The sequence below is a fragment of the Hyalella azteca genome, unplaced genomic scaffold, assembly GCF_000764305.2.
Source record: "Hyalella azteca isolate HAZT.00-mixed unplaced genomic scaffold, Hazt_2.0.2 contig13001, whole genome shotgun sequence".
Classification (NCBI taxonomy): domain Eukaryota; kingdom Metazoa; phylum Arthropoda; class Malacostraca; order Amphipoda; family Hyalellidae; genus Hyalella; species Hyalella azteca.
This window is the reverse complement of record NW_025942938.1, coordinates 24,567-36,734: the sequence shown is the minus strand read 5'-3', so window position 1 is coordinate 36,734 and position 12,168 is coordinate 24,567. Positions and strand designations below refer to the sequence as shown.

Genomic DNA, 12,168 nt, shown 5'->3' with positions numbered 1-12,168 from the left:
CATCTCCTGCACGCTCAGCACCTGTTGCTCGTATCTCCTATCATCTCCTGCACGCTCAGCACCTGTTGCTCGTATCTCCTATCATCTCCTGCACGCTCAGCACCTGTTGCTCGTATCTCCTATCATCTCCTGCACGCTCAGCACCTGTTGCTCGTATCTCCTATCATCTCCTGCACGCTCAGCACCTGTTGCTCGTATCTCCTATCATCTCCTGCACGCTCAGCACCTGTTGCTCGTATCTCCTATCATCTCCTGCATGCTCAGCACCTGTTGCTCGTATCTCCTATCATCTCCTGCATGCTCAGCACCTGTTGCTCGTATCTCCTTTCATCTCCTGCATGCTCAGCACCTGTTGCTCGTGCCATCTCATGCCAGCGAAGATCGAAGCATAACGCCCCTCTTCACAGGATAATCACTACCAAGGCTTGTATTCGTAAGGACGATGCTCCTCTTCAGAGGATAAACACTGCATCGACTTGTATTAATGGTAATGACTGCGCCCATCTTCAGAGAATATTCACTACCGCGGTTTTATTAAGCTGACAACGCCCCGCCCCCCTTATCTACTTTGTACAATCAGTAGCTACGCTGGTAGTCACAAGAAGTAGACACGGTGCTTAAACAATACGTGGCCATTGTAATCTCACTTAAAAATCTGACCGAATTCCATTCTTATATCAAGTTGCAATGTAATTGAATTTTACTTGAGCCCCACCGATCACTTATTACGTTCTCAGTGGAACCCTCCAACAGCAGGAGCGCAGTATCAGAAAGAAACACCTCGTTTGGGAAGGGGCGTAAGACTCGGATTCTAAATTTGCTGGTCATTTGCGAAGGCGGCCAATAGGCAACAGTGGCCGCCACCAGGCGTCGAGGGCAGCACACCACCATTCGAGACAACTGATGCTCCTGCAGTAAGATCATTTAGAAACAGTGGAGGCCATAAATCGTCGAGTGCGGCATAACACTATTCGAGGTAGCTGATGCTCATACACTAAGATCATTAGGGTGGAAAGCTATCAAACAATAATGGCGGCACGAACGAGAATGGTTTACCTGGTTACGGCCCGGCAGGGACTGGCTTCAATTAACAACTTGCTTGAAAACAAATCATCAAAATTTCATTGTGAGCTCGCGCTCATTAGATGTCGTCTTCCTTACCGACACCTGGCACGACGCTGACTCGGTTTGCATCGCGCGTCTCCAGGGAGTTCCAGGAGAGACGATGCAAACCGGAGTTCCTCAAAAATTCCAGGGAGTCGAGCGCGCGCGGCCCCGCATGCAACCCGACAGCCTGGCGACGAATTACGGTAGAGTAGCCACCGTTGCCAGCAGGAGCGTGTGCACCTAACAATTCTTGACATGGGCATCCGACCCACCACCTTTGAGCTACTAAGTGCTAAGGTCACCTGTGCCTCGTTTATGGGCGTTGCATTCGCCATCTAAGTATCGACGACATTAGTGGAAGAGGTACATAGGAGCGCTATCAAACTACAATATACACATCACAAGCGTGATTTCATCATAAAACGCGCATCGCTCCATCGTACCACATATTCGAACGGCGAAACCCTAGAACGTGTCAACAACTCCTACAAATATAATCAAACTGCACTAGATCAACATCTTGGGCACGGAACACGAACACCACCTAAAAATATGTTTTCTTCTTTCAAACGCACAAATATTCTGCATGAATAGCTTATTTTGGAGGTTAACACGTTAAGTGCGGCACGACCCACAACGGTTACCAGATGGCCGAAAAACGGCCAAGTCCACGGAATCGGCCTAAAAACGGCCAAGTCCACGGAATAAAAAAAGGCCTATTATTCATATATTTACTAGTAAATTCGTAGGTTCCGGTGTTTAATTTAAATTTTCATTCTTTTCATACATTCTAACATTTAATTTAAAATTTAATAAGCGCGCCATCATACATTTTTTCCGGCCAATGCAGTTTAAAAAATACTAAATAGCTGAATTTGTCCAGAAAAAAAGACCCTGCAACACAACTGTGGGTCGTGGTTTACGTTACCATATTGTTTGTCAAGCTTGGGGCACTTAACGTGTTAATGCTATTAATACGTGGGCTTGTGTCGGGCCGTATGAAGAGTAAGACGTTCATGTAAGAAGCAGAATAGGTTAAAGTGCGACGTCATCACTATATACTGACATGTGCTGAGCAGACTTTAAGGAATACATCGAAGGCGAGCGTTTGCCGATAATTAGACGCGACTGCAAAGCAATATTGGACGTCAGAGCTCGCTATTGCGATCGCAATGCTAGAGCACGTACAGCGGCAACCTGCACTCGTGCACCTCGTACAGGTCGTCCCGAGGGATGAGTCTAATAAATAATAACAATTATTATCTACTGAAATAATAATAGTAATAATTATCTCTACTGAAACTATAATGTTACGAAAATGGAAGGTTATACAGGTTATTCAATTGCAGAAAATGGGTCTTTCCCTTTTTAGCGCATTTTCGCATTTATGGAAAAATGCCCTATTGTGCTCGTCATGTCCGTCCGTCTGTGACTTCACGTTTTCGTCGACGAGAAAATGCGCTCTCTGTCACTCACTGCAGTGAGTACTGATTTGTATTTTTTATTCTAACTTACAGCAAAGAATGAAGGGCAATAAAGTGGATAAATAAAATAATTTAGATAATATCGGGAAAACTTGCCACAAAGGATAAAAAAACGGTACAAGAAGCTTCAAGATCAGTTTAAAAGCATTTCATCTTTAACGCATGTTGCTTAGCAATTGTTAGGCAAATATTCCCCATTTAATGACAGGAGGATTTATACAAAATTACGAAGCACGAAGTCGCAAAAAGTGCAAAGAAGATACTCGATTGATGCGAATGACGTAAGGCTATTGTAAGTTGCTTCAGAGCTCAAGTCTATAGCATTGCCCACATCAAAAAGAATGATGCTCACGGGGAGTGATGTGACCAATGCATTAGAGGTTGTTTGCATTAGTTAATTGATTCATTAATTGATGTGATGCATCAATTGAGGGATGTGACCAACGCATTTGAGGATGTTTGCATTAATTGATGTTAGCATTAATTGATGTTAGCATCAATTGATGTGACGCATCAATTGAGTGATGTGACCAACGCATTAGAGAATATTTGCATCAATTCCCTCTCCCTCGCCAGCCTGGCAAGTTTGGTCGCAATGATTAACTTCAAGTAACATAAGAAAGCCCCGTAATCTTGCGTTGCAGTGAACCATTGTCCGCTGAAACTTTCAGTTGCGCGCTCAAGTAGCAAATTTAACTCCTTCGTGTGGCAGCGATGAATATGTCAGAAATAGAGTGCTTTTGTCATGAAGAGCGAGCAAGTGTAAAAGAAATTAGTATAAGTCAAATTATATGTGAGTTATTTTAAAAATAATCCGTGAGAACATGCGTAAAGAACTTCGCCATAGCTCCCGGCGTTCTCTTAAATAATTTATTCATTTTAGTTATGTTCTTAAAGTCTTGAAAGAGCCACATAAGCTGACTATCACTGTACGTCGCCTTATTTCCATCTAGCCCTCCACATCCTATACTGAGTCGAGAATAATTCATATATCAGAATGAAAAATAGGAAAGAACTGTACATCTTTTTAAGACGCATGACAGGGAAAAGCTTTCTGAGGCCGAAGCTAAACAACTCGCTCGGGACAGCGCGCGGGACAAGGGAGAGAGCGACACACACTCCCTCCACCGAGCGACAATCACAGACTGAGACCCAACATCACATTATCCTGTTCCTGGGCCTGTGGGAGCTGTCAGAAGCAACATGCTAAAAAATGATTACATTTCAATTTGATGAACCGCTCACAGAAATAAAAGCTTTATCAACTGATAACAAGCAGGCAGCTTACGAATAACATTGCAATATCATCTGTGACTGCAGCTCTACAATGACGGCTGAGACGTTGGTTTTAGCACACACAAACTCTAAGCAACGCTAAGGAATTAATGAACTGAAGGAAAGGTAGGCTGTGCGTCTCTCAAGCCCCGTCCACACGCTCAAACTTATAGTCAATCTTGCATGTCATGCCAGGTTTGACCGACAAGACGGAGCGTGTGGACGCCTAAAGTTTGACGTCTTGCATGACGGGTGGGCGGAGTTTGAGGTTTGACAAACCTGGAAAAAACGGACGGGCGAGACCTTTGGGTTCGTACAAGACTGACGATAAGTTTGAGCGTGTGGACGGGCAACCGACTAATTGATTAAACTTTTACTGTCTCAGTCTATATTGATGTTGAGAACTGTGACATTGTTCCTCGCTAGCTCTAGTTTTTCATATCTCAAGATATCCGACACTGGTTTCAAGATTTATTTTGGCGAGTTTAGCGAATAATATCGTAGTTTCCATTGTTTGTGTTAAATTCAATCAAAAGCTACAGTGACAAGAACAAGAGAGCACTCGCCTATGCGGCATTGATTGCTAAGTGCGAAGAAGTTGACCCTACAGCAAACAAAGACTTTGTAACGAAGAAAATAAACTCTTTATCGAAAAGAATGTGCCAAAATGAAGTCGTCAATGCGGCCCGGTGCTGGTAGACATGCTGTCTATCAACCCTTATTGTGGTATTTTTAAAACCATTTTCGGGACCACCGCGTACGTTTGCATCGCTTTAACCTAATTATGGTGGCACAAACTGCGCTCACTGCAGCGAGCAGCACTAGCTCCTCCATTGCCGCGAGCGCACCAGACTGCAGGAAAGTTTGAACGTGTGGACGCTCGTCAGTCGTCCGTCTTGTCGGTCAAACTTTGGCATGACATGCAAGACTGACGATAAGTTTGAGCGTGTGGACGGGGCTCAACACTTGCCGCAATACCGTCCTCAAAACGCCAATCGTTCAAGCTCCTGCAAGCTCAAAAACTTGTGCTGACATTAAACTAGTGTCGAGCATCTGTTGACGCCAGGCTTAATTCGCGAGCATCTAGTCGCTCGTATTATTATAGAGCTTTGAATGATTTTGTCCGTTCTTTTCCTTTCTCCTTTTTTTGCTCACTATCAAATTTACATGTATTAAACACTCGAAGTTCGGTTGAATCAGACACCATGACAGGCACTTCGTAAAATAATAGTTATTATACTAATCAACACGCACGCCAGTCGAGTGTGGAGTAGGATGGCTGTGGGAGGGAGCCTGTCCTACACGGGGCACGGCTGTAGCCTGGATACGCAGTCCAAGCAACTTGTAGGATTGTCGGTCCAAAGCGCGGACAGAACCATAGCTGTGGCGAGGAGGGGCATTGTGAGGGTGGCATCAAGTGAGTGGCATCATGAGGGTGGCATCGTGAGGGTGGCATCAAGTGAGTGGCATCATGAGGGTGGCATCGTGAGGGTGGCATCAAGTGAGTGGCATCATGAGGGTGGCATCAAGTGAGTGGCATCATGAGGGTGGCATCGTGAGGGTGGCATCGTGAGGGTGGCATCGTGAGGGTGGCATCAAGTGAGTGGCATCATGAGGGTGGCATCGTGATGTTGCCACCAAGAGCGTGTCACCAAAAAAGTGGCCGGTCAGAAATATCCGGATGAAAAAAAAACAATTGGTTGAATTTTTAGCGCATTTTCTCATTTAAGGAAAAAAGGCGCTATTGTGCTCGTCATGTCCGTCCGTCCGTCCGTATGTGACCGAGAAAATACGCTCTCTGTCACTCACTGCAGTGAGTACTGATCTAATTTTTTTTAAACGTGACGACGTGAACCTGGCGCCTCGGTGCACAGCACAAGAAGCTGTTTATTCTCGCTGTTGATGGCTGAAATATGTATGCAATATAAGCGAGCTCCGCGGTGTCAAAGTATGCCGTATGGAATTATTTTCATTGCATGAATAATTTTCTCGAAGAATTCTGTTTTTCCAATTCTTTCGAGGTTGTTGCCCTCGCTTCGATGCATAGCTAATGCGGTCTTCGATGCTTTTCTTGCGTTAATTTTAAACATTATTTTACCGAAAATATTCAGCAACTCCAATTTTCTCAGCAGGGTTTGAATGTGGATGTAGCAAAACATTTGTTTTGTCTCTCTGGAATAAACATTTTAGAAAATAGACGGATGACTCAATACCAAGCCCATTCAAATCTATGCCATCACTGAACACCAGAATGTAATGCAATTCGCACTGCTATTAGTTAAGATTGCTTTCTCAGAAAGGCAAGGCGAGTTTCGGAAACGAGCTTTCAAATGCCTTCCAAACTTGGAAAAATACTAATACATTGGATGGAATTCCTGAACTGCATGGAATGTGAGCTGGAATTTCGTGTTTGATGTTTATAAATAGGCGCTGCCAATAGAAAGCAAACACAGAGACTGGAAAATGATCAAACCGAGATGAAATTAAATCCATTGGAAGTAACTCAAAAGTTAGGAGGTCAATCCGTAGATTTTTATTTCATATAAAAGTTGCTTGATTACAAACTGTAGTAACTTGTTTGGAAGGATAAGATGAAAGATTGCCCTTTTTTGAGTAACCAATTGATTATTCTATTAATAATATTTAATTATAGCGGCGTATTAATGTAATCATTATTCACGAAAAATAGACACACTTGCGGAATGAAGTGTAACCTCGTGTTTGCGGCGCCCCAGCCAACTTGGCCTGGGACTGCTGCGTCCGAAACACTTACGTATACTAAGGATCACAGAGTCAGGTACAGGCGGTACTATTTACGGTAGGAGTCCTTCCATGAACTATAAAAAAATTGCTCGTCGACCAGGCCAGCTATTTGGTAATTAATGTTCTCTCTGGCTTATATGGAAAGGAAATCGCGTCCAAACGTTTAGAACGCCTCGCATTCTTTTTAGCTGTGAGTGATGCAGTAGCCGCTGTTTATCATCAATTGATAACTTTACTGACGGCAACATTTGCTACCCATTAAAAAAGGCTAAAACGTCGGCACAGGTTTGAACCTTCATATTCTGAGTAACGCCGGCCGTATTCAAACCAGTGTAAAAACGGCACGACTCTGAGCCGGATTGCCGCACGCCGTGACTGAGCGAGCCGTATAATTCACCGTGGCGGTACCGCTGAAGTCAAGGTAAGACACAGCCCTGCTGAGTAGTCAGTTCTGAGCCAATACTCGGCCCTAGATGCGGCGCCCATGTTGTCCTTGCGGCTCTGCTTAGGAGGAAATAGGGTGGCAACGCGACTCAAGTATGGATTGCGGTCTTGAAAAGTGTTTGAAAGTGTCGAAAGTGTTTAAAATGCGACATGGTTTGCTAGACACGTTCCAAGTCTCGGAGCACCAGGAGCAAGTCTCGAAGCCGCGCTCCTATGATCCAAATCTAGTCAATTCTAGTTTATTCCACACGACCTAATCTTTGTCGATGTAGAATTAGTGGAGGCTTGTGCAAGGAGATTGAACTTCATTGAGCACCTCCCAGCCTCCGCACAGCGCAGCGTTAGCCTTCCCCGACATCTTGCTCCTGTGAGTCAACTGACATACAGCGCATCAGCATCAATGAATCGAGCTTCTTACGACACTGCGATGTTTTTCTTATAAAACTACCAAGCATTTGTCATCATGATACCAGTGGACGTGCTCGACGTGGCACCTCCCGCAACACGGAATGCGTGGAGTTGCACGGAGGATTTGATCGCTTACCTTGACCGTGAGTCCGGCATCGCGCATGCGCTGTATGTTGTCCTGCAGCGTCTGCAGCTGGCGGATGTTTTCCTCTGCGAACACAGGAGAACAAAAGTCTTTATCTAGTCATCGCTACAACCTTTGAGATCATTCATCGTTGAGCTAACAATTAAGATGATGCTGACGTTCACAATCCGTCTCGATAATACACTGTTAGAAAAATTACCGTTACTGGCGGCCACTAGAACGCCAGTGGACCGTTTTTTCAACGTTTTTTCTAACAGTGTAGAGTTCACGGCCTGGAAATCAGATGATAAGTCAAAACGTTTAATTGATTGTAAACAATCATTAAATTAAGGAATTTATTATTTTCGCAAGTTTAGAGAAGAATAATCTTTAAGATACGACGTTTAAAAAACGTGTAGTTTCTGGTGTTTGACACTCTTGTGGCGGTCTGCAGCAGCCCCAGGGTGCCGTAAATGACCGCTGCCAATCTTCATGTTATGGCCGAGCTCGCCGCTTTAGAGCAAGTGGCTAGTGAAGCATCGAGTGGAACAAAGTGGCTAGTGAAGCATCGAGTGAAACAAAGTGGCTAGTGAAGCATCGAGTGAAGCAGAACAAAGTGGCTAGTGAAGCATCGAGTGAAGCAGAACAAAGTGGCTAGTGAAGCATCGAGTGAAGCAGAACAAAGTGGCTAGTGAAGCATTGAGAGCAACAAAACAAAGGGGCTAGTTAAGCATCGAGTGAAACAAAGTGGCTAGTGAAGCATCGAGTGAAGCAGAACAAAGTGGCTAGTGAAGCATCGAGTGAAGCAGAACAAAGTGGCTAGTGAAGCATCGAGTGAAGCAGAACAAAGTGGCTAGTGAAGCATCGAGTGAAGCAGAACAAAGTGGCTAGTGAAGCATCGAGTGAAGCAGAACAAAGTGGCTAGTGAAGCATTGAGAGCAATACAACAAAGTGGCTAGTGAAGCATTGAGAGCAATACAACAAAGTGGCTAGTGAAGCATTGAGAGCAATACAACAAAGTGGCTAGTGAAAAAAAATAAGAGCAACACAACAAAGTTGTTTAGACGAACGCCGCTACCGTGAAATGATGTGAGCTTTACGACACTTACATGCTTACGACAGCAGCAGTTCACGTGAGAAGAAGCTTGAAGAAGTGGCTAGGCTTACAAGAGAGTTCCTTGGACTGGTAGTAGTTGCATATTAAATTTGAAAATGGATATTTAGATAAAAGATAGAATAGGATATGTCGATGGAACTTTAAAGTTAGCTTGAGCTATAGATGTTGATGGAACATCTATAGAGAGAGCTTGAGCTGCAAGAATGTATATAAGAATGCATTAATTTCTACCTGAGCAACACCGAAAATCAGGTTAGAGGAATGATCTGCAACACAATCGTTTTCAAATCGATCGTATAACAAAGACTGGGTGAACGACCTTATGTAACAATACTAACGCTTCTCCTTAGTTTAAAAAAAGTCTTATCCTTGCACGGAATTGGTTCTTATGGAAGAATAAGTACACAGATGATCGACATCCAACCAGTTTGCCAATACCGGTGATGTACCACCAATATCTTTCGATGTGACCTGCGATCTCGACCTTCGTGGACACTTGATATACAATTTTGATAACAGAATTTTACTCGAGGTTACTTTAAGACTAGCAGGATTACTCGCGACTGTAATTCTGATGCCTTTTTGGGTGGTTGAGAGTAGCATCGTTCACAAATGTGGTGCTTGTTGACTTTTGATCTTGAAAATTTTCAATACAAAACGGAAACCGATTAAACGAGTATTCATTGATTGCAGGGCAAAATATATAAATCGTGTTGCGGACAGCGCTCCTCTCCGCAGGCTATTATTCACAATGTCAAGTGATGGATACCGAAGGCTACATTCCTTGAGAAAAAAAACGATTATCCTCGCTCGCAGCGAAGTAGCAAAACGGCCGATTGGAAAGGCTGTAATGAATGGCTGGTCTCATTAGGCGCTCTCAAAATGAAGCTCGCGCGGCCGTGACCATTAAAAATGCTCTCGTTAAGCTCATTAACAAAGAGAGGAAGACGGTCCATTGAACAGGACAGTTTCGAGAGGCACCTCACCCAGTCGCTCGTATCAAGGACTTGTCTGGTGGGCGGTTGATGTGTGCATTCTGCTTCATAATATCAATGAATGTCTCGCAAAATATCGTATCTTTCTTCGTTAAATATAATCGATAGCATTTAACATGTCTTACGCAACATGCGTTGCTGGAACACTCCAAGATACGCGCTATTGGGTGATCTATAAGATACGCGCTATTGTGTGATCTAAGATACGCACTATTGTGTGATCTAAGATACGCGCTATTGTGTGATCTAAGATACGCGCTATTGTGTGATCTAAGATACGCGCTATTGTGTGATCTAAGATACGCGCTATTGTGTGATCTAAGATACGCGCTATTGTGTGATCTAAGATACGCGCTATTGTGTGATCTAAGATACGCGCTATTGTGTGATCTAAGATACGCGCTATTGTGTGATCTAAGATACGCGCTATTGTATGATCTAAGATACGCGCTATTGTGTGATCTAAGATACGCGCTATTGTATGATCTAAGATACGCGCTATTGTGTGATCTAAGATACGTCTTTATCTCTTCAATGGCAACGCGTGATGCCGCTGAGCACCGAGGGCAGCCGTGCAGTTGAAGTGCCTATTATTTAACTGAAGGTCAGCAAAATCTTCTCGAATTTATCGCCAAAAAGTGAGGGGGGAAGATGAAGGGATGAGGGGATGAGGGGAGACGATGAGGGTAATCTCAGTGAGTTGGATGAGGGGCATCCCTCAGCCTTAGGCCAGCAACGAGGCCTGCCACACGCAAGGTCGTGCCTGGGGCTGGGAGAGGGGTGGTGATGGCTTGGTGATGGCAGGTGCCCACGGGGGGCAGGTGATGGCAGGTGCCCACGGGGGGCAGGTGATAGCAGGTGCCCACGGGGGCAGGTGATGGCAGGTGCCCACGGGAGCAGGTGATGGCAGGTGCCCGTGGGGATTTATGACAGTTGTCTACGGGAGGAGATGGCACGGCAGATGTCATGGGCACAGCAGCTGACACGAGGTACAGGAACACATCACCGCAATCAATACGTATAATCAAGCGTCGATGTTGATAAACATCCCGGGTACTTCACAAGACAAAGAAAACATTTAGCAACAAATGGTCGTTGCCTCCAATAAAACTCAAGTTCCCCCAAGAAACTAAGAGCAAAACTTGAAGGCTCACAGCACTCAAGCAGCTGTGATATTTCAAATAAACTCTGTTATTTCTCAAGCGCAGGCAGCAAATCAGAGAGAAGCTGGTGGGTAATATGAGAGAACGCTTCACGAGTGCAGCGAGGAAGGACAGGGTTAGCTGGGGATGAGGGGGCGGCAGCGCCCCACATATAAAGGGGAACAGCTGATCGCCCGTGAGGCAGCGGCAGAGCCTGCCATGTCTGCGTAGCACGGATACCTGGCGACGCCTGCCATGTCTGCGTAGCACGGATACCTGGCGACGCCTGCCATGTCTGCGAAGCACGGATACCTGGCGACGCCTGCCATGTCTGCGTATAACGGATACCTGGCGACGCCTGCCATGTCTGCGTATCATGGATACATGGCGACGCCTGCCATGTCTGAGTATAACGTATACATAGAAACGCTCGATCGACATGACACTTTTAAGAATCTACATTCAATGAAGGTAAAAGTCTGTAAAGATTGGACGTTCACGAGGCACAAATCTAGCAATAATTGTGATATACGCGCTTCAGTCACGCATTATTGAAAATTTCAACAAGATAATAATCATATAGTAACGATGGTAAGACATTACATAGGCATGAACCTGCTCATATACGTCTCTGCCATGTCTGCGTATAACGTATATATAGAAACGCTCGATCGACATGGCACTTTAAGAATCTACATCCAATGAAGGTAAAAGTCTGTAAAGATTGGACGTTCACGAGGCACAAATCTAGCAATAATTGTGATATACGCGCTTCAGTCATGCATTATTGAAAATTTCAGCAAGATAGTAATAATATAGTTACGGTGGTAAGACATCACATAGGCAATAGGCATGAACCTGTTCATATAAGTCACAACTCATGTTCGCCTAACTGTGATAGCACTGAGTGAAGCGCCCCCCCTAACAACTGAAAAGCTTACTCTCTATCCTTTTCATGACGCCGCTTTTAATTTCCTGTCAATCTCGGCATCTGAGCCCCAGGAAGGGGATCATGTTCCCCATTAGGACGCCTTTCAAAAACAAGCCTCAAAAGCCCCCATGGGTTCCATCTTCAAGGTCGGCTCGGCTGCTCGCTCCTCCTAAGAGATCATGTAAACCTGGATAGCAACGACCTGTAACGCATTACAGCTACAACTTGCTGGGCATTACAACCACAACCTGTAACGCATTACAGCTACAACTTGCTGGGCATTGCAACCACAACCAGGAACTCATTACAGCTACAACTTGCTGGGCATTACAACCACAACCAGGAACTCATTACAGCTACAACTTGCTGGGCATTACA

At 44.7% G+C, this 12,168-nt stretch overlaps 1 protein-coding gene across 1 annotated transcript in view; it reads right to left on the bottom strand.

Moving 5' to 3' along the window:
* LOC108669883 overlaps positions 1-12,168 on the bottom strand; it is a gene marked incomplete at its 3' end in the record, with an annotated part of 41,570 nt that overhangs the window by 19,877 nt on the left and 9,525 nt on the right. Inside the window, 1 exon segment of the mRNA XM_018157313.2 lies at positions 7,618-7,691. Within this exon segment, the coding sequence (XP_018012802.2) occupies positions 7,618-7,691 (74 nt within the window).